Source organism: Tursiops truncatus, chromosome 15, assembly GCF_011762595.2.
Source record: "Tursiops truncatus isolate mTurTru1 chromosome 15, mTurTru1.mat.Y, whole genome shotgun sequence".
NCBI classification, from domain to species: Eukaryota; Metazoa; Chordata; class Mammalia; order Artiodactyla; family Delphinidae; genus Tursiops; species Tursiops truncatus.
In genome coordinates, this window is record NC_047048.1 from 43992848 (window position 1) to 44020410 (window position 27563).

General features: G+C 55.3%; 1 protein-coding gene across 4 annotated transcripts in view; it reads right to left on the minus strand.

The window, feature by feature from the left end:
- The window catches only part of NINL (ninein like), a 124591-nt gene that overhangs the window by 17863 nt on the left and 79165 nt on the right, over window positions 1–27563 (minus strand). For 2 of the 4 annotated variants that reach the window (XM_073792635.1, XM_033839050.2), the window contains exons 6-17: window positions 26002–26192; window positions 25149–25301; window positions 23164–23331; window positions 19277–19413; window positions 18162–18302; window positions 15627–15801; window positions 14671–14781; window positions 13955–14074; window positions 7660–7765; window positions 5111–5220; window positions 4008–4267; window positions 98–202 (exon numbers count right to left, since the gene is read on the minus strand). In XM_073792635.1, the coding sequence (XP_073648736.1) occupies window positions 98–202; window positions 4008–4267; window positions 5111–5220; window positions 7660–7765; window positions 13955–14074; window positions 14671–14781; window positions 15627–15801; window positions 18162–18302; window positions 19277–19413; window positions 23164–23331; window positions 25149–25301; window positions 26002–26192 (1777 nt within the window). The remainder of the gene's footprint in view (window positions 1–97; window positions 203–4007; window positions 4268–5110; window positions 5221–7659; window positions 7766–13954; window positions 14075–14670; window positions 14782–15626; window positions 15802–18161; window positions 18303–19276; window positions 19414–23163; window positions 23332–25148; window positions 25302–26001; window positions 26193–27563) is intronic. The other 2 variants (XM_073792636.1, XM_073792637.1) reach the window with 2 other exon arrangements.

The window sequence follows — 27563 nt, forward strand, 5'->3', positions numbered from 1 at the left end:
GAGACGGCCCTTACCTCTGGGCAGCCTCTGTCCTTCCTGCAGCTTCAAGCCCTGTCAGGGACCGGGGTCAGGGTGGGACCGTGGAGACGGCCCTTACCTCTGTGCAGCCTCTGTCCTTCCTGCAGCTTCAAGCTCTTGCTGGATCCTCGTCAGCTCATTTTTCAAAAACGTGTTTTCTTCAGAGAGCCTATCCAACTTGATCCTGCATGAGAAATTCAAGAAAGGATCAAGAGTGGGAACTCCAGAAGCTGGTCACCCCCACGCACTCCAGCCTTGCAGTGACCCTGCAGCCACACTTCCCCTTCCCTAGATGAGGGTGCAGGACACCACTTCCTTCGCTCTCCTGTATCCCGTGTTAACCTGCTCTGGTTTGCATCTCCCTAGAGATAAGCTATAGAAGACAAAGCTTTCTTAGCTTCTAAAACGGCCACACAATCAGCAACTCCCTGGTGTATTCAGCACCTTGGATCTTTGTGTTCACAGCTGGCCTGTTCCTGCATCTTATAACCTCCACTGAAATGTGAGTGCGCCCATGGCTAGCACCAGTGCAAGATGCTGGGTGAGTCCTCGCGAGGTCACTGCAAGGAGAGTGGCCACCCCCTCCCCCCTCCACCCAGGGGACTCCAGCACAAAGCTGAGGAACACAAGGACTGGGGAGGCCGGATCCCAAGGGAAGACTGCCGCCATCCTACACCCTGAGGTCAGTACCAGGAGGAGCCTGGGACGATGCCCGGCTCAGTGGACAGAGGGTAACCTGATGCAACATGGAGCCTTCAGGGGGAAAAGCAAGTACCGACAGTGGCTGCCGGGACCAAGTCTGCCCGGAGCCCCCCTGGCTTCCGATGCTCTTAGAGTCTCCCTGGGGAGGTAACCCCATCGAGGTGTGACACACGAGCAACTGACAAGTAAAGATCACGGGGAGGCAGCCTGAAACCCACGCCTGCTGCCCAGAGAGTCTATCCTTAACGCATGTTGGTCTTGCGGACATTTATTCCCCTAAACAGGTCTCTACCTGGCATTAGCTTCTTTTCAATCTAAAAGTACTCAAAGCCACATGACCTCATATGTTTATGTATTATTCTTATAATGTCAAGCGTAAGTATCTCCTTCATAAGCGTAAGTACCACTTCACTTTTCCTCATGAGGAACTAGAGAGAAAAATAAAGACATAGAAGTCAACGGAATTTTCAAAGCAGCAAAGGATTTCAAGCAGGGGAGTGACACAAATGAGGTCTGTGTTTTGAACTGTCATTCCGGCTCCACGATGGAAAACAAATTGATTCAAGGCAGGTGTGTGTGTGTTTGTGGTTGGCAGGAGATTCTGCCTCCAGCTTCGGGGACCTCAAATAAGATGGCGTTGCTCCACCCCAGCTGCCCACACTCACCACATAACCAGAGCAGAGCTGGTCATCTAGTGTGTGATGTCCTCACAGAAGGTAATGGAAACCTCCAGCGGTCCCCAAACAAAAAAAACCCGGAAGCTGAAACCAAAGCCATGAGCATTAAGCAACACAAAAATGGGGTTACCCTGAAGCCAGCACCTACACCAGTGTGGAGAAACCACACCGTGGATACATGCACTGGGCCAGTTCCCTGGAAGAGGTTAAAGTGGTCTCAGATTAAGAGGCTCCCAACTCTTGGCAAAAGCAAAGCACATGCTTTCTGCAGGGAGCACCCTCTACTACAGCTCCCAGGATTCCCAGAGATAAACGTCACGTAAGCATGAGCTCACAATCAAAGATCACCACAATATGTGTGGAAAAGGACCCCCTATGAGAGTCAGAAGAAGCCAGAACAACAGAATTAGATCCTGTAGGAACCTCCGATACTGGAATTATCAGACACAAACTACGGATAAATATTATGAAATGTTTACTTAACTAAAAGATGGAAATTTTAAAAGGGACAAGCAACAAGAAGCTGTCAAAAATGATCAGACAGGACTAACTAAACAGAATTTTGGAAAATAAAAAGTCAGTGTCAAAAGAAAAGCTCACTGGCAGGATGTGCCACAGACAGAAAAGAAGTCGGAGGTAATGAAAGAGAGGCTAAGAAATGGAGGAGGAAGGATGCCCAGCATCACTGAGCACTAGAGAAATCAAATCCAAACGACAGTGAGGTACCACCTCACACCGGTCAGAATGGCCATCATCAAAAAACTACAAACAGTAAATGCTGGAGAGGGCGTGGAGAAAAGGGAACCCTCTTGCACTGTTGGTGGAAAATGTAAACTGATACAGCCACTACGGAGAACAGTATGGAGGTTCCTTAAAAAACTAAAAATAGAATTACAATAAGACCCAGCAATCCCACTACTGGGCATATACCCTGAGAAAACCATAATTCAAAGAGTCACGTACCACAGTGTTCATTGCAGCTCTATTTACAACAGCCAGGACACGGAAGCAACCTAAGTGTCCATCGACAGATGAATGGATAAAGAAGATATATACAATGGAATATTACTCAGCCATAAAAAGAAATGAAATTGAGTTATCTGTAGTGAGGTGGATGGACCTAGAGTCTGTCATACAGAGTGAAGTAAGTCAGAGAGAGAAAAACAAATACCATATGCTAACACATATATATGGAATCTAAAAAAAAAAATGGTTATGAAGAACCTAGGGGCAGGATGGGAGAAAAGACATAGACCTTCTAGAGAATGGACTTGAGGACACGGGGAGGGGGAAGTGTAAGCTGGGACAAAGTGACAGAGTGGCATGGACATATATACACTACCAAACGTAAAATAGATAGCTAGTGGGAAGCAGCCGCATAGCACAGGGAGATCAGCTCGGTGCTTTGTGACCACCTAGAGGGGTGGGATAGGGAGGGTGGGAGGGAGGGAGACGCAAGAGGGAGGAGATGTGGGGATATATGTATATGTATAACTGATTCACTTTGTTATAAAGCAGAAACTAACACACCATTGTAAAGCAATTATACTCCAATAAAGATGTTAAATAAACAAATAGATAGATAGATAGTTAGAAAGAAATGGAGGAAAAGTGAAAAGACCTAACATCATACATCCAGTTGTAGAGGACAGTGAGGGGAGAAGCAATATTTTGCGAATAATGGCTGAGAGTTTTTCATAGGACACAAATCTATACATTCAGTAGACAATGTTTTCTAAGTAGGATAAGTAAAAAGAAAACCACACCTATGTCCTACGACCCAACAATTCCATTCTTATGTACACCAGCAACCAGAACAAAAAATGGGGCTCCCCAAAGCCCCCAAGGGTTGCCACTATCCTGACTTGGAAAAGTGACCCCTGGGGGACTTGTGCTGGGGACACAGATATGTCCAATTCATCAACAATTCTTCCAACTGCACACACGTGTGTATTTTTCTTGTGCGTATAACACTTTAATAAAAAGTTAAAGTGAAAGAATACACACCTAAACATACCAAAGAAAACCCACAGAAGATGGAGAAGTTAATAGAAGCCAGAGGATACAACTCAGATCACCATTCTCAGGTTCTAGGGTTCAGTCCCACTGACCCAGACTAATGGCCTTTCCTGTTATTTGGGGGCTTTTAGGCCTTTTATCCACCTCCCCAAGGACCATGAGATGACAGACGATGGAGACCGTGTTGCCCTTGCTACCAGGCGAGTCAGAGGCAGGAGGTAAACTGAGTCAAAATTCTACAAAGCAAAGGGCTTCAGGGCCTAAGCCCTAGTTAATACGTATTTTTGAAGTCAGAATGTTTGGGAATTCCCTGGTGGTCCAGTGATTAAGACTCCATGCTTCCACTGGAGGGGCATGGGTTTGATCCCTGGTCGGGGAACTAAGATCCTGCATGCCGCATGTGCAAAAAACCGAAAAGTCAGACTCTTTGTAAAATAGCCTGTTCTTTCAGGGCTCACGTGTCTGCACCAACAAGAACCCCTCAGGTAACAGCCATTGGGATGCTGAGCCGTTTGCCCAAATCCAATTTCAAATTCGGGTTCTGAGCAAGACACCCTGGACGCGAAATCCCGAAAGGATGTGGTGCCGGACCTGACCCGCTGCAGCGCCTCCTCCAGCTGGTCCCTCTCCTGGGCCAGCTGCCGCGCGTGGCCCCGCTCCAGCTCCACGGCCCGCTGCAGCCGGTCCCGCAGGCCTTGGACAGCCTCCTGCGACTCCTGGTGCAGCGTCGCCAGCTCGGCCTTCTGACCCTGCAGCACGCCAACCTCGAGCTTGAAGGCCCGCTCCAGCTCCTTTCTCTCCTCTGCAAAGGCCCTTTTCATCACCTCCATCTCCCTTTCATAGTAATTCACCTGGGAAAAGAAGCGTGAGTGATGTCAGCCAGGGGCCCCTAAACATGATCTGCCTGACGATACAAGGCTGCCCGGCACAGCATCCAAAGAGCGGGGGGCCCGGCCTCAACGAGGTGCTGGGGCCTGTGAAAGGCTCCCCAGGGCCCGTGTGGCCGCCTGCTTCTGTCACGTCCCATAACCTTCACTGCGGCCTAGGGGGGCAGGCCTGGCAGGCGCAGAAAGGCTGCTGGGGGCCGAGCTGGGCTGGGGGCCTGGCAGCAGCAGCAGCAGGAGGGCAGAGGGGGGACAATGCCTACCGCGAGGCCGCAGTGGCTCTGAACCCCCTGGAGACCTGGCGGGCAAGGCCACAGCAGGAGCCCAGGGGCAGGACCACAAGGAAGAGGTGGCCCCGCCTCGCTGGCAGTGACACCTGACGAGACGTGGGTACCGTCCCTCAACAAAACCCACCACAGTTGGGTCACAGAGCTGGAGGCATGTTCACCCAAGAAGACAGGCCTGGCCAGGGTGGCCCGGGAGGCCCCCACGCAGGGCAGTCCCAGGGTGCTTCAGCTGGAACGCAGTTGGGAGCTGTGACTCCCCAGCACAGAGTAAGCAGGGAGGTCTGGCCTCAGCGCAGCCCTCGTGACGCTGGGATACCACGACCCTGCTCCCTCCCATTAGTAGCTACACCTTCTGTCCTGCCTGCTTCCGAAGCGGGTGTGAGGCAGAACATCAATGTCACGCACATTTCCCTGCAAACCTCCGTCCCCCTGAGCGCGCTCACTATGGGGCAGACGTGTGCGCAGAAGCGTCCCAGCAGCAGGAAGCTCCCTGACCCCTCTGGCCTCCCTCAGCCCCCCTGACCTTGGTCTCCAGCTGGATCTCGAGGTCTTTGTAACGTTCCTTCACCTGCTCCAACATTATTTCCGTCTCTATACTCACTGGGACGGAATCACCCACAAACGTGAAAATGCCTGCAACAAGAAGACACTTCCGTTTTTGTCTTGCCCAGGACGCTGCGGGGTCTGATCCAACCTCCAAGCCGACATCTGGCCGAAGCACAGCCTTCCGCGGGCACTTTCCGCAAGAGGAATGCAACGCTGGCAGTAAGAGGACATGGGCCATGGACCATCCGTTGCACCGAGTTCTCAAAGCTGGCATCTTTACAAACCAGCATTTCGAGTCTTTGCCAGAACGCAGATCACTCAAAGGTATGAATGGCGAGGAGGCTCCCTGCCAGATTTGTCAGGCCCTTGAATTCCCTGAAAGATGCCACATGGGGTACACGTCCTGCCCCCTTGACCGTGGCAGGCACACACAGGGATGGGGACAACGGGAAAAAGTGACCACAGCACAGACAGTGCTTTAGGATGAGCCATGACGAAGCTCTGTCTTCATTCTTTATTTCGCCTTCCTCCTTTTCTCAGAGGCCCTCCCTACTTTCTATTACATCACACAAATCATGGGAGTGGGGGTCTTAACAAAAAGTCAGGCAAACTCAGCACCTGTGGAGGCTCTGACAGACTGTAGGAAGAGGGTGTGAGCTACACCCGGCCCAGAAGACCCTCCCCACCGGCAACATCACCCGTCCTTACAGCTCACCCCCAAAGGGCGCCTGTGAACCCACAAGCGCGGCCAGCCCTCCTGGGCCCAGCGGCCCCCCACGTTGTGCGTGTTGGGGGGCACACCCAGGGCTTGACTCAGAATGTGCGTGTGACCGCCGCTGCTGGTCCACGGGCCAGAAAGTGAAGGGAGCAGACACACCCTGACCTCTCGCCCAAGTTGTTTTCCACGAAAAAGAGTGACAGGCTCAATGACCTCCTGAGAGAACTCAGAGTAAGTATCTCAGGAAAGAGAGCATCCCGTTGCCCTGACAACTGGAAGCCGCCACCTGGGTCTGGCCAAGTGGCGCCCGTCAGGAGTGGCCCCAGCTGGATGCACTGCCGGCCCAGACTCCACAACCCACGTGGCCCCCGCCACCACAACTCTGCTGTCCTGACTGTCCCTCCTCCTTTGAAGGGGCCAAGAGAAGCTCTATGGTCAGACGACGGGGGAAAGTGTAAGAGAAAATGCTCCAGCTGGGAGAGCGCTCTGGTTGTATCAGTGCCAACACGAAGCTTGGGGCTGCCTTTGTTGCCACACCTCAGAGGCTTCTGGACACGGCACCCTGGGCACAGACCCCGTCTCTCTGCTCCCTGCGTTACGGATCGTGGCTCTCGACAAGGGTCACATGCTCTGTGCAGCTCAGTCCCCTCCAGGGACAGAGGAGGTGACAATAACCCCCTTCCCCATGGCCACACTGGCACCAGACACTCATCTGGGGATCAGATGATACCAGCTCACCAGCCACATGCCAACACCTCCTGGCTGAGGGCAGCGGGGCTGTGGGTCTCGACAGCCATCAGCTCCACTAACGCAGCTGCAGGTGAGGGGCTCCCTTCGGGCCCAGGTGCACAGAAGACCCCACTCGGTTTCCCTTGGAGGCTCCCATGTTGACTTTCCTGTTTTAAGTAACAGCTTTAGGACGATACGGGAGCCCAATGCTCTCAGGGTTACAGATGAGAGCGACACGTCCTCTGGGGCTGCGTCTGCGTGACATGTGACCACAGAGGCGGTCGGGCTGCTGGGCCGGGGCTGTCGTGGTGGTTCCCACGGCAGCAAGGGGCGTGGAGCCTGGAGCACGTGAACCTGTAGTGCCCGCCCCGCCCAGCTGCCAGGGTGGGCGCAAACCCCGTCCTCCCCAAGGACAGCTGTGGCCTCAGAACCTCCAGCCCCGTCTCTAGAAGGAGCCAAGAACATTAACCTCTCGGTGCTTGCAGCCTGTCGAGACCTCCCGGCTGGGAGGCAGGAGCCTGGTTTTTCCGACTGACGCCTTTGGCGTCGGCTCTGCACGCAGCAGGTGGAAGGGCCCTTCCCAGGCGCCATGGCCCCGTCCCATCTCAGACCCCTTCCACAGCGGCCCGCCGGCCTCGGTCCACACGGTTTAGCATCTGCCTTGTACGAGCCGTCACAGACCCGAGACCAGCCTGTCCCCTGTCCCCGCAGCCTCCTCTCTCCTCCCCTCCCCCAGAGGACCGTCTGTGTGGAGCATCTCCTTTGATGACCAACTCCGGCCCCCTCCCCGGGACCCAGGAGGCTCCCTGGGACATGCCTGCCCTGAGGTCACGGCAAGGTCCTCATAACCTTCACCACTTACTTCTACCCAAATGGTAGAACCCTCATCCTCCTCCATCTCCCTTGGGGCTCTGGGGGGTCACACAGAACCCTGGCCTCAGGTAGGCCCCTTCTCCCACACAAGAGGTCGGAAGGGCTTGTGACCACCTGTGCAGCTGGCCAGCCCCACGCTCCCCACCACCCCCCCCCGCCCCGGGAAGGAGCACACGACCCCCCACCTCAAAACACCGGGCTCCTACCTGCCGGGCCGTGTCCCGGGGGCAGCTGGCCGTGCCGACTCGGGGGCAGCTGTGCCCGCAGGCCTTCCAGTGCGGCCTGCAGCTCGTCGTTGCAGTCCTGCAGGTCCTGTGGGCAGAGCCAGACCCTTCCTCCAGCCACTGTGGCCACTGGGCCCAGGAGTCAGCCCCCAGCTCAGCAGGGCGGACGGGGCACCGAAGCTGCGCCCAGGCACCTAACTGCTCCGTGAGCGACACGGGAGCAGGGGTCACTTCGCGACATCTTATGCCCGGTACCACCTTCCATCACGGGATACAAGGAGGGGACTCAGGGAAAAAAAGTGCAGTGAAAGTGAGAAATGGAGAAAATACAGAGAAACCACAGGTGGTTGGGTAAGCACGCACATAAGGGGAAGAGGGCACTTGGGGGCGTGAAGGCTTAAGAGGAAGAGTCTCTGGGAATTCCCTGGAGGTCCAGCGGTTAGGACTCGGCGCTTTCACTGCCGGGGCCCGGGTTCGATCCCTGGTCGGGGAACTAAGATCCCGCAAGCTACACAGCGCAGAGGAAAAAAAAAAAGAGGAAGGGTCTCGTTTGTGACAAGCGTAATTTGTCCACCCACGAATGAAATACACCTGAACAAGCACATTTGGTCACCTGACTTTCAAAAGGCCAGAAAGGGTAGCGTTCACATCCCACCTTCCCAGGTGGCACCAGAGCCGGCACCACGGCCACATGGCTTTGGGTCCACGTACTCTTCCCCCCAACCCCGGGTGGGCTGTGGCGGCCCCACCTGGAGGACAGCACGCGTGATGCAGCTTCCGCCCGGCTTCTCCTCCCGGGAAACTGGCTCTGGGGGAAGCCAGACCAGCCAAGGCCATGGCATGCCCTCAAGGCCCCACCTCCCTCCCTGATTTTTTTTCTTTTTTTTTTGGGCTGCGCCCCATGGCATGCAGGATCTTAGTTCCCCGACCAGGGACTGAACCCCTGCCCCCTGCATTGGGAGCACAGAGTCCTAACCACTGGACTGCCAGGGAAGCCCGCTCCTCTCTGATTTTTTAATCTATTTGAGTTTCTTCTCCAGGCAGCTCTTGTCAAATAAAACTCATCTTCCTGAACTCCCCGGTGGCCAGTGCCTGGTTTGTCTCTGCATCCGCCCTTGGAGAAGGAGCCTTTCATCGGCAGTTCTAGGCGTGTGGGAGAAGGGACAGGCCCTGCAGATCTCAGAAGCAGCACAGAAGCACAGATTTACTAGGATCAGTCCTTCAGAAACTCCTGGGCAAATACACAGTTTCCCCATGGAGGGAGCAGCTCCTTCCTGGGGGAAAGGGCAGGGCCGGGATGTGGGAGCCGTGGGGTAGACCTGCGGGTCGGCAGGTGTGGGCACCCCCGGCCCCTCTACCCCACGATGTTGCCACACCAGCTACTGAGCATGTCAGGTGTGGTCAGTCTGGATTGAGGTGTGTGTAGCATAAACTCTACACCGATCTTAAACACCAGATTCCCAAAAAGGGATGTAAAATATCTCATTTAAAATGTGTTTATATTGATTATATGTTGAAATAATGACACTGTGGATGTAATACAGGGAATAAAATGTAATTAAAATGATGAATGTCACCTATTCCTTTCCTTTTTTTATGTGACTCCTGGAAAACCTGAAATTACACGTGACTGGTGTTTTTACTGACAGTGCTGACCTGGCAGGAAATACTGACAGAATCATTTCTACCCAATGTCCTCCCCCCTCGGTGGTTCTTTCTGCCCCTCAGATGGGTATTTTAAGAGCATATGCATGTCCCACAAATTCAGCAGCGCCAGAAAACAGGTCCTTAGGTGCCATGCTGGGCACAGACTTCTCTGCTCTCAGGCACCACTGTCGGTTCTAACCCATGAGGGTGTCATGTGCTGTCCTGGGTCCCAGACAGTCTACCCAGCGGGTGTCCCAGGGCTGGGAGCCAGGGTACCTGTTTTCATGTGGGCTGTATGTGAACTTGGGGGTGCCTGTGGATGCCCAGGGTGGTCACAGGGTCATAGGGTGTTACTGTGCTAGCCAGGAAAGGCAGCACGTCCACTGCACACACTGTAGCGCTAAGGCTCTGAGGGCTCTGGACCTGTTGAGGCGTCTCTTCTCGTTAGCGGGAGAAGCGAGCTCAGCAAGGAAGCAGGGGAGGGTGGGATTTCAACAGCAGCTTGGAAAGCATCGAAAGCATCGGAGAGGAAGGTGGAGGCGGCAGACCAGCTGGGGAGCCGGGCCGTGCTGAGTCAGCACACACAGAGGGGCTGACCACCCAGGCACAGGCAGTGGAGGGGACGTCTGTCAGGGCTGGTGTCTCAGTCCATCCGGGCTATTGTAACAAAATTCCACAGATGGTGAGTTTATAAACAACAGAAACTTACTTCTCACAATTCTGGAGGCTAGAAGTCCATGACTGAGGTGCCTGCAGATTCAGTGTCTGGTGGGAGCTTCCCGGTTCATAGACGGCCATCTGTTCCCATGTCCTCACTTAGTGGAGGGGATGGGGGAGCTCTCTGGGGTCCCTTTATAAGGGCACTAATCCCCTTCATGGAGCTCCACCCTCATGACCTAATTGCCTCCCAAAGGCCCCACCTTTGAACACCACCACAACTGAGGGAACAGGCTTCAACATATGGATTTATGGGGACACACACATGCAGCACGTAACAGGGTGGAAATGGGTAAAGAGAAAATCTGTATCTGGCACTTCTGACCAAGGACAAGCTACTCCATTATGGTGTCCACCCGAGGGAGCAGTGAAAATATGAAACCACAGAGAACCCCTAAGGAGGAAGCGATTAACATTTTACACTTCCCCCAACTTTTTTAAATCTTTTTTTTTTGGCTGCACCTCGTGGCATGTATCGTAGTTCCCCAACCAGGGATGGAACCCATGCCCCTGCATTGGAAGTGTGGAGTCTTAATCACCAGACCACCAGGGAAGTCCTTACACTCCCCTTTACCAAAGTCAGCCTTGCCCCAGAAAACTGAGGCTGACAGCTGAAAGAAAGAAAGAAAAAAAAAAAAAAAAGCCGAGACAGTAGTTGAATAGGAAGGGAACTCGGCAACAAGGGAAAACATGGTTTCTGTGCTAGCAAATATCCTGCTTACAAGCACGGGGAAATGTCAAACAGTGACTTTGGAAAGATGGGTGACACACAGCAGGGAGGTTCAAGGTCGTCTCTACTCTGGAGACTGATGATAAGAAACACCCTAGGCCCGAGGCAGCGCCCCCAGGAGGCTGAGCACACGCAGCACGCAGATCTTGGTCTCTAAAGCCATTCTCTCCAGTTAGGAGCCAGGACTCACTGGAGAAATAGCTGATTCCAGCGCAAGGGCAGGGGAAGCATAAGAGGAGTCTGGAGCATCTCACTGTGCTAGAAAGTATGGAACAACTTAACAAAACATGACAGTGACAAGTCACAAGGTCACGGCTGCGGCCGGAAGACACTCCCACTGGCCAAATCTCACATGACTTGAGCACCAAAGTAATTCGACATAGTAACGAATTATCAATACAAACCACTGATGAGAATGGCGATTCCTGAGCCCATACCAACCAGATACACAGATAGATAGACAGGACTTCTCTGCCTGATGGCAGATGCCAAGTGCCAACTGACAGATGTGGAGTGGATGATGGAAAACCATCCTTTTGCAACAACCATTGTGGCAAAGACGGGAGTTGGCAGGAATCACTCACTGATCCTAAATCCAGTGAAACTTCTGATGCAGAGCAGGACATCTGCCTGGTCTTAAAGTGTCACCCCACACTGAGACCAGGTGATCAAAATTAACATCACCTACATTGTGCAGCTGAGAAGGCATAACCTCAATTTAATCCAAAGGAAGTATCACGAAAACACAAAACGAGAACGTTTCTATTGAAAAGGAAGGAGAGACTGTATTCTTCAAAAATCTCCATGTGAAGGACAAAGAAAGGCTGTGGGAATGTGCTACAGACAGTGTGTCTCCCCAGAGTCATATGTTAAATCCTGATCCCCAGTGTGATGGTATTTGGTGAGGCTTTTTTTTTTTTTTTTTTTGCGGTACGCGGGCCTCTCACTGCTGTGGCCTCTCCCGTTGCGGAGCACAGGCTCCGGACGCGCAGGCTCAGCGGCCGTGGCTCACGGGCCCAGCCGCTCCGCGGCATGTGGGATCTTCCCAGACCGGGGCATGAACCCGTGTCCCCTGCATCGGCAGGCGGACTCTCAACCACTGTGCCACCAGGGAAGCCCCCTGGAGGTGAGGCTTTTGGGAGGAGATCAGGTCAGGAGGATGGAGCCCCATGACGGGGTTTGTGCTCTAATAAAACAGCCCCCAGAGAACTCCCTCGCCCCTTCACAGAAGGACACAGTGAGAAGACAGCCGGCCACCTGCAACCCAGAACAGAGGCCTCACCAGACACCGAATCTGTCAGCACCTTGGTCTCAGACCTACCAGCCTCCAGAACAAAGGAACTAAATCTCTGTGGCTTATAAGCTCCCCGGTCTATGGTATCTTTGTTACAGCCACCTGAATGGACTAAGAATGTTCCAGATTAGAGGATATCAGACTCTGGCCCTGGCCCTAGACTGGGTCCTGCACTGGAGGAAGATGCTCTAAAGAACATTGTTAGGGGAATTCCCTGGCGGTCCAGTGGTTAGGTCTCTGAGCTTCCACTGCTGGGGACCCAGGTTTGATCCCTGGCCAGGGAACTAAGATCCCGCAAGCCAAGCAACACAGCTAAAAACAAAAAAGAACATTGTTCGGTTGACTAACAAAACTGAAACACAACAAGCAGGTTAAAGGACTGTACTGGTGGAAACTGTGAAGTTACTAAGTATCCTCAGCTACCCAGGAGGTGTTGGGAAGCTGGCTCTCTAGGAAGAAAAGCCCAGCTTGTAGCTTCTGCACATTTCTTGGTGTAAATAACTCCCCCATCGAAGGTTTAACAAGAAGCCAGCAAAATTCCTGAACATGTAACATCAACGTTGGGCACCTGCACGGCACTTTGAGGTTGAAGGGTCGGCCTGCTCTCAGGAAGTGCATGGACCAGTTCGGGCTGGAGGGTCGTGATCGCCTGACCCACCTCCGATGTACACGTGCGCGTCCACATGCACACGGTGAAACGTACACAGCAGGTGGACTGGGGCAGAGGCATCCAGGTGTTCCCCAGACTAGTTTCACTTTTGTAACTTCACGTATTAGAAATTACTTTCAAATAAAACGCTTTTTTAATGCTCTGTTAGTTTGAAACAGCCAAAAATATCCCCCAAAATAGAGAGGGCAAATTTCTAAATAAGTAGCTTAGCACTAAAATGTAAAATATTCCTGCTGATATTTGAAAAAGTAAAATTTTGAGAATCAAAAGTGAAATCAGCAGCAGCTGTTAAGTGACAGAGTCATGTGAAAAAATGAAGGCAGTTACATTTGTTTGAAAAAATTCAGGTGCACTAAAGCAATGTATTAATGCATGGTTAGCTACAGGTGCTCAAAGTGAGAGAGAAAACACAGCAGGAAAGAGAGTTCCTTTCAGAAAGTCAAGCGGCACATTCCAGCTGCACCACATCCCCTAACCACAAACCACACACACCACTCGGGCACCCGAGGACGGTAAGAGCTGACCACACGCAGGCGCACACGGGATTCAGGATGTGGAGGGCAGGAGGTAAGGGTCACGTCACACTGCAGACCAGCACAGGCTCACCTTTATCCTCTGGTGTGGCCAAAGCATCGTGTGCAGAAAGACAGTTCTTAACATTAATTGGGAGGGAAATCATTAAGAGGCAAATGGATACTAGACCCCTAACTCCAAATGATAATGTTCTATCTGCTGGAGTCCTCGGTAATCTCGAGAGAGTAACGGGTTATGATCTGTTTCCCCAGCACTGACATTGTTCACCACCTACGCCCTCTTCTGCATAGCGGCAGCGCCAGCCGAGTGGGCTCACATTGGTAGATTTGGCCCAGGAAATGCAAACACTCAACCACAGGAGACAAGATGAAGCCCTACATGGTGCCGGGACACACAGAGGGGGACTTAGGACAGGGGCTGTCTCGCCACCTGGGCAGCCCGTGTGGGGCTGGGCACACGTGCTGAGCAGGCAAGTCCCACCCGTCTCCTTTCAGAACACGAGGCTCGGAGGACCCCATTGGCGGAAGGCAGGCCGAGATCAGAGGCTCTGCCTGCTCTGCTCATACAGGGATGCTCCTGTGGACCCGGGCTGGACCACCCTCCACGTGGAGGCCAGGGGGTGGGAGGGCCCACCCGGGTCTGAGCGGACAGATCCTGACGACCCCGCAGGTAGGGGGCCACATACCCGGCACTTGAGCTTGTACTCCTTCAGGACCTCTGAGAACCGCTCCTCCTGGGTCAGGAGCTCCGTGCTCTGTGGCTCGAGCTGAAAGCCAGACACAGGCAGGAAAATGAGGGCCGGGACCTGAGGCCAGGTAGAGGGTGTGTTGTCACCCCCAGACGCTGTCCCCACCAGGCTTATTAGCATCTGCAGGTACAGCTGCCCATTCCTCCTCTTCCTCCCCTCCCCTTGTCTAAAAGGTCTCAGGGCAGAAGGATGTTTGGAATTTATGGAAGGCGGCCATGCTCCCACCTGGAGCCTGGGCTGCCTTCCTGCCTTGGCCACCTGGGAGGCCCCCTGCCTGGACCCTGCACCTCCCCTCCCCTCCTCCTCTGAAGGTGATGGTAAGGGCCAGCTGGGGCGCCTCTAACCTCTCCTCCGTGCCCACCACCACCAAGACCCTGTCACTGGGGTCTGTGCAGAGGGTGCTGAATGCTCCAGGCTTTGTCACTAAAAGGCCAACGTGCAGGGCATCACCCGGGCGTCACCAGCACCCCTGCACTGCATGAAGTGGAGGAAAACACAGGGAAAGTACCCGTGATAATTTTCTCTCCATTATAGAATTTTAGGAGAAAAAACCTAAATTCCATCGCCTGTGTATTCTTCGTCAAGACCCTGACGCCCTTTACCCGGCGCCCAGGGGCGCCTCTCTGGAGACTCAGAATCAGCAGAGGACCCACCTTGTCCTTCAACACAAACTCCAGATCATTCTGCAGCTTCAGGACCAGCTTCTCCGACTCTGCGAGCTTCTCCACGACTTCAATCATCTCCTTCTGCAGTCGACTGTTTTCCTACAAGACACAGGCCAGCGGTTGGCCGGCTTTGGGGACGGAGGAGGGAGCTGTGTGGAAGGGCTGCCCCCTCCGAGCGAGAGGCAGGGCTCATGAGCAGGGAAAGTGGACCCCACGGAGCCCTTGGGGATACTCCCCCTTTCCCACTGCCTCGACTTCTTCCACCCACCCAAGCTCTCGGACAACCCTTCCCGAGCCGTCTTCTAAAAAACAAATTGAAAGCTGTACCACGACGGCCCAGGTGTCCACCAGGAGCAAGGCAGTGTCCTCAGACACGGGAACCAAAAAGAAGGCATATGTCCAGCCTGTCCTCCAGGGGGACGGAGGCGAGGGAGGCAGGGCAGGTGCGGACAGAGCCCACAGCCCCAAGTTAGGGAAGGAGGAGGAAGGGGGGCCGGGGACACCTCACTGGAAGCAAATGCAGGGTGGGTGCCGGTCGTGGGGCGCTCTCCACAGTCCAGAAGACTGCGTCTGCTCCAGGGCTGGGGGCGCAGGCTGATGCTTTTGTCTTTTGCTGACCCCACTGGTGCTCTGGTCCCAGGGGTGCAGCAGAGGCGGCTGCAGCCACTGACCTAGAGGCCCTCGGGTCCCCCATCCTGCTGCCCACATGGCTGGAGATGAGGGACCATGTGTCTCCCAGAAAAGCCAGGACGCTTTCTGCTTTGGCTGAGAAATGGGCTCTTTCCATGACTGCAGGAAATGTTCTTTAGTGTGAAACCCCCAGCACCACGGGGAGGGTTTAATCCTGGACCAGGGAGGTGTGGGTGTGGAGGATGGACCCTTAGGCAACCTCGCCTCCGTCTTTTTGGGTGGGAGGCACCCCTCCGACCCCCGTACACCTCTACCTTCAGGGCCAGGCTCAGCTTCTGGCGGAGGCTGGCCTCCTCAGCCCGAAGGCGCTGCAGGTCCTCCTCCAGCGCAGCCCTCTGCCGCCGGGCCTGCTCCCAGGACAGCTCGCGCTCCACCTCCACCTCGGACCGCAGGAGACTCAGCCTCTCCCTGTACCCCTGCTCCAGGCGTCTGCAAGGCACATGGCACGTGGTTCGTCGGGCTCCTGAGGGGCGCCACCTGGGCCTCTCCCTCCCCGGGGTCTCTCGCCGGAGCACTCGGCCACAGCGTCTGGGACTCGTTTGTCCACCCTGGCAGACGAGAGAGCTGCAGATGCTGTACCATTTAAGGATGCGGGGCCTCCTTAAATCCCTCCTCGGGGCTGGTGGAGGTGACCCCACACAGACAAGGTGAGCCAGCGGGTCCCTTGGCCTCTGGGGTGAGCTAGCGGGTGACCTCTGGGTAGGTCTCTGACGCTCCTCGGCCATTCAACCTCCTCCACATCGTGAAAAAATGAATCAATAAATAAAGGCGGCACCAAAGCCTTCGGTGACCAAATGCGCACAGAGGCCCGCCTCTGTCACGAGGACACAGGCATCAGAAAACCAGTACGTGGCGAATCCCAAAGCAGCCAGAGAAAGGTGCAGAGGCCCTTCCCCTCAGACTCTGCTGTGGTCGTTTGCAATAACCATTTCTTTGCAGCATGCAGGACTTTAGTTCCCCAACCAGGGATCGGACCTGTGCCCCCTGCAGTGGAAGCACGGAGTCGTAACCACTGGACCGCCAGGGAAGTCCCCGCAATAACCATTTCTATCAGCAGGGAAAACAGTGCTAGATCTTAGCTTTATCACTAAAACAGCTGCTTAACAGGATTCTCAGACCCAGTCTATCTAGATTGAAGACGAATGAAACTCTTCGGCAGAGCTTGGCCACGTCAACAATCGAGCATGAGAAATACTGGGCTCGGCCTCCCTCAATCTCACCCCAGAGCTTCGAGGCGGGGGCATGAGGGGAAGGGGGGCAGCCATCACTTAGGGAAAAGGTTTGACGAGTGTGATTAATCTAACAGTCCACAAATCTCGGGGCTAATTTTACAAATACAAATTTGATCATATCACTCCACTCTTTAAAGGGGAAAGGTGCAGTAAAATACAGCAGAACAGACCCACATCATGGGTGCTCTGTGGCCGTCAGAAAGTATATGCAACACAACACCATTCTGTAAGTAATCACGTGCACGGAAAAGCGAGGGACTCACAACAAATGTTAGGAGTGATAACCTCTGTGGACGTGAGACTTTTGCTTTTATTTTTCCTTTTACTTGGTATTTTCTTTCTTTTTAATTATTTATTTATTTATGGCTGCATTGGGTCTTAGTTGCCGCCTGCGGGCTCTTCGTTGCGGCACAAGGGCTTAGTTGCCCTGCGGCACGTGGGATCTTAGTTCCCCGACTAGGGATCGAACCTGCATCCCCTGCATTAGAAGGCGGATTCTTAACCCCTGGACCACTGAGGAAGTTCCTACTTGTATTTTTTAAGTTTTCTACAATGAACATGTATCATTTATTACTTTTGTAATAAAAACAACCTAACACAGCCACAAAAACTATTTCTAAAAACGTATCAATGATGCCCCATTGCTCACTGGGCAAAATCCAAACACTCGCGTGGCCCTCGAGGCCTCGTGTGTTCCCCCACCAGATTCTTGGACTGAGATACGGCCTTGGAGTCGCTGGTTCTCTGACCCAGAGAGAACTTCCCTGAGTCCCTTCTGGGTGGTTGGGAGAGTCAGGCCGACCGGGCCAAGACCAACGCAAATCAGTTCTCAGCTCCCTGACCGATCGTCTAAAATCGTCCACACTTAAGCTTGTGGGCGCTGGGGTGGGGGGCAGCACAGGCCACAGAGGAAGGACGTGTGCGGGTCAGGCTGCTCCAGAGCAGGGAGCCCCAAGGACCCCGCGTCCCCAGGCCTCGCCTCAGGACACAGCCCCACGTCCGCCCACGTCAGGGATGCAGCAGAGCCCAGCTGCAGTAAAGAGCTACCGGGAGGCGGGTGGCGCCTCAGGAGAGGGGGAAAGGCTTTCAAAAAGGTCAGAAATTCTTTCCTCTGGTTTGTCCACCACCATCCCGGCCAGCTCACCAGGAGTCCACTCAGGCCACCCAATGGGCGATGCCCGGTGTGCGGTTTTGGGCCCCGGCCTCCCTCCTGCAGAACCAACAGGCTGCAAAGCCATTCTCCGGTCCTCTCAAAACGTCCACCCGTCTCGCTGATCACAGGCACGGACAGAAGACTCAGCTTGAGTGGGACAGACCCCGACAGATGGAGCAGAGAGTGAGGCCAGCAGAGCACTTTCCCCTGCAGACGGTCGTCACAGGCACTCGGCCAGACGCCATGCTCCCAAACGAAGGGCAAGACTGCTTCTTAAAATGCACTGTCTTCCCTCAAGGAAGGACGTCAGCAGAGTGCTGGGTTCAGGTGAGACAGCAGGGCCTCAGCTGGTGGCCGCCCGCGTCCACTGCCCACCCTCGGCCGGGGACCCCGGCGGGACCTACCTGACCTTCTCCTCTGCGAGCTGCTCCAGGGCAGAGTGGAGGTCGTCCGTCTCCTTCACAAACTCCAGGTGCCTCTGCTCTGCCTTCTCCAGGTCCTGCCTTGCCTTGTCTCGCTCCCTGGCCATCTGCTCCACCTGCCCCCTGCGTGAAGGAGGCGGGGTCAAAGGGGACACCGCTCTGGGCCCAGAAAGCCCGTCTGCAGGAACAAACACAGCTGGGCTAACGGCGCCGAGCAGCGGCCAGCGCTGGGCTCTGACCCACCTCCTCCCAGGGCCGTTTCTATAGTTACTGTGCCCGGTTTACAGAAGCACATACAGTGACAGGCCAACTGCCTGGCAAAGGGGTTTCTAGCAGGTTTCTGAACCAGGAGGTCTGAGCCTAGAACGTGCAGCGTGCCACCCCTCCAGATGGCCTCAGGACAGGTAGGAATTTATCTACGCTCCCTCTTGCCTGCAGCTGGGCCTCAGGCCCCAGGGGTCCCTAGCACCTAACCTGGGACTGGATGCATGAAGGGGAGGAGGCTGGCCACCCATTATCCTGCCTGGCCACAGCCCTGCCACCTGCAGCCTGGCATCAGAGTGACTGTGCAGGGAGTTGCCCAGAACAGAGGAGACTCCCGTATGTGGCCCTGTCCCTGTCTGGTCACCCTGGGTCCCGCCCAAGGCTCTGTGCAAACCATCTCTGGCACCAGCTATCCCGGTGCCCGTTTCTCCCACTGAAGAGGCATCCCTGTCCCAAAGCACAGTCTTTCTCTGGTCCCCTTTGCCGAACTGCCTGACAGAAGGCTCATCTGTTGGTACCTAATGAGATGCAAAGTCTTGAGGATCGAGGTTGGGATTTCTGCCAGCCTTTTCTGTAGCTTCAGAAAATCAATAAACACATGAAAACCAATCTTTGTGCCAAACTGCTCAGCAGACGGACGGCCTGAAAAGCCAGCCAAACCCAGAGCCAAACCCAATTACAATGGTTTGTGTTCTTGGCCCAACTGCCGTGCTGCGCTTTGTGACTGTGTTCGAAGCATCCTTCTTTCTCTTCCTGCTGGGTGCCCGAATCCGGGGGCAAGGAGGCCAGTCTAGCCAGTGGCACCCACACACCCTCCCCATCGGGGCTCTTACTGGCGGAAGCTCAGCTCCTGGCGGTAGCAGGCCAAGGCTGCCTGCTGAGTGGCACCGCCCACCATCATGAGCTCGTTCTCAAGGGCCCAGGCCAGCTCCAGAAGGTTCACCTTCTCGTCCACACTGAAGTCGAGGCTCTGAAAATAGCAAGACCCATCAGCCAGGTGGGATGAGTGGGTCTCCAGACGCTTCCGGGCTCCCTCAGGACAGTCAGGCCCAGACCACGCTGTCCCTGCATCTTCCTTTGCTCTCTGCAAAGTCTCTGCCTCTTGGGTGGAGCCTTTCCCCTGCCCCAACCCCGCTGATGGTCTCCCCATCCTTGTCAACCCCAGTGTCCCCCCATCCCCACTACAGTCCCCCCAACCCTGTCAACCCCAGTGTCCCCCCATCCCCACTACAGTCCCCCCAACCCTGTCAACCCCAGTGTCCCCCATCCCCACTATGGTCCCCCCATCCCTGTCAACCCCAGTGTCCCCCCATCCCCACTACGGTCCCCCATCCCTGTCAACCCCAGTGTCCCCCCATCCCCACTACGGTCCCCCATCCCTCTCAACCCGTGTCCCCCCATCCCCACTACAGTCCCCCCAACCCTGTCAACCCCAGTGTCCCCCATCCCCACTACGGTCCCCCAACCCTGTCAACCCCAGTGTCCCCCCACGCCTCGAGGGTGGGCATGACCCAGGCTGGACAGAGTCCCCCTCCCTGGACAAAGTGACAGACACAGAAGGGGGCATGTCCCAAGCAGAGGACTTTGGGGATTGATAGGGAGGCCAGAGAAGGGCTTTTTCCCTGTGAAATCAGGTGTTGTATAAACCACGTGGGCCCTGGGGAGCTGCACAAGGGGACTGGACCTGAGGCCAAGGCCCCCACCAGCAGAGTCCAGACAACACCCGGAGCTGGGACCCCCGAGCCTAACGTCCTTCTCCGACTGACCACGATGGTCCCTAACCTCCTCCTGCCCAAGCTAGTTTGACTTGGGTTTTTGCCATTTCAGACTCAAAGAATCCTGACTAATATGTCTCTGAACCACACAAACAGATACAGGAACAGATGGAGGTTCTGTTGGTGGACACAGGACCTATCAGAGAAAGATGAGCCACAGCCCAGCATTCCAGACAGTCACACTCATTCGCCCTCGGGATTCTTGGAAAAGTACAGTTAAAAGAATGGAAAAATTTTGTTTTACGTATTTTACCATAATAAGAGAAAGAGACAGTAGGACAGGAATGCCCGTCCATCCTGCTGGCTGCCCAGTAAGAACACTTTTGCCACGTCTGCTCCTGCAGCGATGGGCACACTTGGCTACAAGGCCCAGACACACGGGCGGGGCAGGCACATGGCAGGGCCCACGGGGAGGCCCTTCCTTTAACTTATGAGGCGGAGACTTGAATCTCCGTCCTTCCCCATGGCCGCGAGCGCTTCTGGAGAGAAATGACACTCAGCTGAAGCGTGTGCAGCAACTGGGAAGCTGAAGTTCTGACACAAGCGCACACTTCCCAGCAACGAAACCACGGGTGGGGGCAGAGGACAGAAAGTGGTCCCAGCGGCAGCTTCCCAATTAGAAAAACCACGTGGCACAACGTGGGCGCCTGCCTCCTGGCGTTCATGCCCATGTACTCCTTCTGTGCTGACCGGGATGGACCTACGTAACCCCCGGGATGGTGCCAGGGTAGCAATGTGTGGCTTCCCAGGCCAGGGCGTGGGAGGCTGAGGCCCCTCTCCGCTCTCCTGGACGGGGCTCTGGGGAAGCCAGAGCCATGCTGGGAGGAGGCTCAGGCTGCCCTGGGGAGGAGCCCAGGTGGCAGGGAGGGGAGGCCTCCAGCCTCCGACGAGGTCCACTCTCCATCCTGCTGGGCCTCGGGAAGACCGCAGAGCAGTCTCCTGGAGACCCCAGGCTAGGAACACCCGGCTGCGCGGCTCCCGATTCCTGAGGAGGTCAGGGATCCGCACAGAGCAGCCCTGGCGGTGGTCCCACAGACATTCGCGTGAGGTCCTGAGAAGCTGGGTGTGGGAAGCCAGCACGTCCAGGCCAGGGCTCGCCTAGCGGGCTTCCTCCCCCGGGGAACACACCTCTCTCAGGCAGGTGTGCTCAGGGGCAGCTGGCGGTCCCGCCCAGTGTCACAGGTGACCAGTTACGGACCTGCTGCACCAGGACACCCCGACTGCGTGCCAGCTCGCCCGAGAGCCACCCTGTGTCGGGGGACAGATACACCTGGGGGGCCACGTGGAGGGTCCTGCTGAGAGGAGTTCAGTAACGTCACTGCCTCTCAATTCAATGGAATCAAACCCTGAGCAACTGGAAAATCATAAGTTGCTAAAGGAATGGAAACTTGCTGTGACAGCAAGAGAGCAGTGATAAGAGTAAGTCCTGAAGTGTTGGGGGCAAGCGTGAGACTCGTCACTGGCTGGATCCTGACGGCAGCCAGCCCACCTCCAAGCGCAGGGAATCAGGAGCAGCGTCTTAGGGAGAATCTCCAAACCATGAGCCTCTGGGACTTCCCTGGTTGTCCAGTGGTTAAGGGCTCCGTGCTTCCACTGCAGGGCGCACAGGTTCGATCTCTGGTTGGGGAACTAAGATCCTACGTGCCGTGTGGCACAGCCAAAACCCAAAAAACAAAAAACCATGAGCCCCTCTGCTCTTGGCCCTCTCCGGGGGCCAATTTCAGTGGTCCGGCCTCAGCCTCTGGTTCTCAGAATAGTCCTGTGGGCCAGCTGTCCAGGGATGGCCTTGCGTCAGGCTCTGCCTGGGCTGCTGGGCAGCGGGACTCGGCAACGGCGAAGCTTAGGTCCAGGAGAGTCTGGCCTGAGGAGTCGGGCAGACTGTCTTAAAGGCTGTTTTTTTTCTCCTTCCTGTTCTATTGGTCTGTGCCAACATGGACATTTTTGGAGGCAATACAACAGAAGCTATCAAGAGGTAAAATGCGTACCTTCAGGAATCCGCCCTACCGAGAAACACCAGCACAGGGGCAGAAGGGTACACGTGCATTACAGGTGACGACATTCATAACAGGAAAAAAACATACGTGTCCCACGACAGGGAAAGGGTAATGTAAATTAGCAAGGTATACGGTATGACACCAATTTTGCAAAAGAAAATTTTTAAATGGGAATGTCTAAATATGCATTTCTTTCCTGTGCCAGGGAAGAGCTCGCAGAATGTCCACCAGATCTTTACGTGTCGCCATCCCTGGAGACCAGGAGCAGAGGGGGGCAGGCTTTATTATTCTATAGATTTCTGTAGAGCTGAAGCTTTTTTTCACAATGGAAAGTGAAATTTGGAAATGAAACTAACTCATCTAGTTCGCCACACCTGCCCCAGCACTCTTCCCTTGCTGTGCCCGCCCTGTGTGCACCTGACTTGCCACCCAGGGCAGAACTCCCTCCAAAGCCCCAGGGCTGCCCTGTGTCCCCACAGAGGGGACTTGACTGACCAGGGAGAGCACAGGCCTCCTCGTGTGTGACCACTGGAGGGAGGTCGGAGGGCGGGTACGGGGAGAAGAACTCCCCACAGAGCTCGTCCGGGGAGAGTAGAAACGCTCGGACGTCTGTGACAGTGGTGTCCACTAAGACGTCCCTCCTCCAGGTCAGCAGATCAGCTCCGGGGCTGACACGCACTGAGGGGGAGAGTCTAAGATGCTGAAACCTACCTTCAAACGGATTTGTTTCAGGCTGTGGTTTTCTCTGCTTTTTACTTATTATGTTTTTAACACTTCCTATATCTTAATATCAAAAAATAAAGAAAAAAGTATTACGATGGGCCTTCCCTACACAGGGCCTGTGTCTGTGGTGGGGGGGACGGGGGGAGCTCCGTCCAGCCTCCCCTGTAGGCAGTGGCCCCGCCCGCCTAGACGCCTCTGCTGGGGCAGCCGTGCGCGACCGGTCCAAACCTGCAAGACCTCCCTGCCGTTGTGCACCCCCTCCTGGGCCCACAGGGTGATGATCTGCTCCGGGAAGGCGAAGCCGGCGCCGTCGTCCACGCTGCACAAGAGGCGCGGGCCCGAGCTCACGGACACAAGGGATGACGTGGTGGTCTGGCCACCACCCTCCTCTGGGACCTGCACGTCGGGACAAGCTCTGTGAGCCCCCGTGGCCTCCTCATGCACCCTCCCCAACCTCCCCGTCTGTGTGGCCTCCCCGAGGCCTGAGAACAGCGCTGATTCCTGGGGCACCCGCAGGATCTAACTCGAGCCCAGGGCTCAGCGCTGTCCACGCCAGGCCATGCAGGGGACGCCCAGCGCCTGCCAGGCCCTGAGGTAATTTCTCCCCAAACCACTAATGGCTTCCTGCTGAGGGAAACCTGGTCTGTGCAGAGAAACCCAAGACGGGCTTCAGAAGGAGGGCGGGGGTGGCCCAAGCGGAGGACGCGTGTCCTCAGGATTCAGGGTCAGAGAGTTTTAAGACAAGGGCAAAAAAATCCCTCAGCCAGAAAGTGGACCGGTGAGCCGAGGTACTGCAAGAATCCAGCTGTGGGGCTTCCCTGGTGGCGCAGTGGTTGAGAATCTGCCTGCTAATGCAGGGGACACGGGTTCGAGCCCTGGTCTGGGAGGATCCCACATGCCACGGAGCAACTAGGCCCGTGAGCCACAACTACTGAGCCTGTGCGTCTGGAGCCTGTGCTCCGCAACAAGAGAGGCCACGATAGTGAGAGGCCCGTGCACCGCAATGAAGAGTGGCCCCCTCTTGCCACAACTAGAGAAAGCCCTCGCACACAAACGAAGACCCAGCACAGCAAAAATTAATTAATAAACTCCTACCCCCCAACATCTAAAAAAAAAAAAGAATCCAGCTGTACTTCCTGCCCCTTGGAGGGCAGGGCCCTTCAGACACGCGTCCGCAGTTGGGGCCAGAACAAGGAGCAGCTGCTGGGGCCCCCAGACCACCAGGCCCACCTGCTCCCCTGATGGAGCAGGAGAATCTCCGTCTGGGCCCAGGTGCGAGGCCCCATGTCACCACTCCAGCCGCGCTGGCATCCACATGCACAGGACACAACCCCATGGCCATGTCAGCACTTCCCCGGTAGGAACGGGGGCCACTGTACCTCAGAGGAGGCCCTCCCTCCCACAGGCTCTGGGCACGACTGCACTGTGGTCTCTGCCCTCAGGTGGCCTGGCACCATCCCTCATCTCTCCTGGTTCCTTCCCTGTCTCAGTGGCTTCAGGTGCAGAAACCTGATTCTCAGACGCGCCTGGCCTAGCAGAGAACAAGGTCACTGTTCCTGCATCGCTGTCCACAAACTGTGGGATCAGCCAGTCGCCAAAGAAGCCTCAGCAAGACTCCCCAGGACAACCGTGCCCTGTGGTGGGAGACGGAGGCTGACTTTCCTGGGACTGAGAAAAACCAGATGCACCGAACATCACAATTTAAATAACCACCTAAAATCTGCTCTCCTCCAGCTGGCCTTGTACAGGATAAAATTCAGGTATACAGTATGGGGAGAGCACAGCTCCAGGAATCCTTGTTAAGGCTAATCCTGGGGAAGACACAGACCCGTCAGTGACTCTGCCCTCCGGGGAGGAGGGAAAGGGGGTGCTCTTGTTGGAACACAGTGTACCCCACATTGAGGCATAACAAGGAACTGTCAGGGAATCCTCATAAGACCCCTATGAGGTAGGTGTGTCCATTTTACAGACAAGGAACCTGAGGCTCAGAGAAGGTGAGTAGCTCACCAGTGACACACAGCTTGGCAGGAGCAATGCCAGATCAGCCCAAGGTTGCACAGCCTCCCACAGCACACGTGTGTGTACACACCCCGACCAACTGCTGGGCACCCTCTGTGGGGACCAGGCAGAGAGGTCAGGCCTGCAGAAGACGCTGAAGGCCAGAGAATGATGGCAGTCGCTCTGGGGTTCAAGAGTTAATCGTCCCATTTTACCTGGTAATGAGACCAGGACCCGCTCGGTTTGACAAGTGTGGAAGATTCCAGAAGTTGAGGGGATCCATGATTGAACAGGCCAAGCTGGAATTCCTCTAGACTCACTCTGCCGTCGCCGTCTTGGTCCAGCTTGTTGAACAGGTCTTCAAGTTCCTAAATAAAGGCCCCCAGGCATCTTCTCAGAGGCTCTCCCACCGCAGCTGTGCCCACCCCACCCAGGCCTGGCCCCCACCCTCCCCAAGCAGGCGGCTCGCTGTCCTATCCAAACAGCGGTCTCCCCGCTCTGGCTTGTGAAATCCACACACCTGGTCAGTTTCCATCCTGCTGTGAACGGCCACTTGCGCTTCCCAAAACCCACAAACACCCATCCCGTGTCTGCCGTGCCAGGAGCTTGCTGGATGGCGGGACACGTACGTATGGAACGTGGCCTGGGCCCCCAGCAGCTCAGGGTCGGCAAGGGCAGGGCTGAGAGCACTTCAGTAAGGAGGGGCCTGTTCCATCACACTGCCCTCCACTTCCCCTGGCCCCGCAGGAGGGAGGGGTGAGTACAGCTGCTGGGAGCATAGCAGACGCTGCGGGCATAGCAGACGCTGCGGGCACCGCACTTGGGCTGGGTGGCAGATCTGGGCCACTGAGGAGGGGTGGGGGAGGAGTGCCCCCGGCAGAGGATCCTGCGTGAAGGCGGCCAGAGACGGACCTTCGACACAAGCCCTGGGAGTCAGCACGGGATGTGAGACCAGAAGGTGACAACTGAATCAGTGTCTGGTGGTGAAGGGGTTTTCCAGGCCCAGCACCAACCATGACCGCCACAAAGACCCAGCCCATCAGGGAGGTCCACCCCGCCCTCTCTCACCTCCTTCTCCAGGCCCTGGAGCCCGACGCTCTGGCAGAGCAGGGCCAGTTCCTGTTCGGTGAGGTGGCCGCTGCTGCCCACACCCAGCTCTTCCCAGAGGCCTCGGACCTGGCTCTCGGGGGTGTCGAAGGAGGAGCTGCAGGGCTTCCGGAGGCTCCCGAAGACCTCAGAACCCCAGGTTGGCAGCTGGCCTGAAGCGGGGGACACATACCAAGGCTGTAATTTACTCTGAAATTGGATGGACTGATGAATGGGCAGAGGGACGGGCACATGGACACATGTGAGAGACAAGCTTCAAAGGAGGAATCTAGGTGGTGGGTACACAGTGCTCACGGTACAACTCTTCCACTTGCATTCTATGCAAGTTTTCACAATCAAATGGAGGGATCTGCTGCATGTGGGGAAAGCATTTTCTTTTTTCAAAAAAATATTTATTTATTTAGGTTGCTCCGGGTCTTAGGTGCAGCATGCAGGATCTAGTTCCCTGACCAGGGATCGAACCTGGGCCCTCTGCATGGGGGCCACGGAGTCTTGCCTACTGGACCACCAGGGAAATCCCAGAAAGCATCTTCTGAAGGGAACCTGCGAAGCCACAGCACTGAGAGCACAGCTGCAAGGTTTGTACTTAGAACAAAAAGGTCAGGTTTAAAAAACTAATTTTTAGAAACTCTTCAAACCTACCCAAAGTAAAGAGCACAGTCCAGCAAAGGCCAGTGGTCCTGTTCCTTGGGCAGACGGCCACCCCGGCTTCATCTACCCCTGTTTACTCTTGCCCAAGTATTTGAAAGCAAAATCCAGCTGCTGTGTTCTCACGCCTGTGTGTTTCGTGTGTACTGCTGACCCCAATGCCACCATCACCCTACAAACCAACAATGGTTTACCCAGCTCTCTCTCAAGAGTCTCCCGACAGTTGATTTCTTTGAATCAGTATCAACACAGAATCCTCCCTGTGCGTGTGGTTACTCCTCTCAAGTCCTTGGAACACGAGCACCTCACTGCCTGCACCACTCTGCTTCCTCGCATGCCTCCATCGCTAACATCGCCTATAAACCGGAAGTTAGCATCAAAGCCTAGCTTGGATGCAGGCTCAGTTTTATCTTTTTTCTTTTTCTTCCCGGCAAAAACGTCCCAAGGTGGGCTGTGTTCTCCACGGCACCTCACAGCAGGAGGCACAGGTGTCTTTGAGATGCAAAGACACCTCAGTGAGTTTGGAGGACAGATGGCCAGGTTTCATAACTTTTCTACTTTAGCCAGGTGGCTTACTGAGGTTTCTGAAGCTTTGCCAGAGAAACACCCTCTGGAAGAGGAAAGACCTTGGGGGTGCCCACGAGGAGCTCTCCTCGCATGAGTGAGGCTTCAAAGCAGAGTTCCCTCCACGCCCAGGCCACACCACCCGGCCCAACACAGGAAGAGGGCTGCCTGCACCTGACCAGACCTGGGCTCTCGGCCAGTGGTCTAGAGTTTTTAGGAGAGGAGCCACCTTGGCGTTACTTTGATAACCCAACTAACGACCAGAAAGCCACTTTGCCAAGGAAAGCTAGGGCCTGTGTGCTCACGAATGA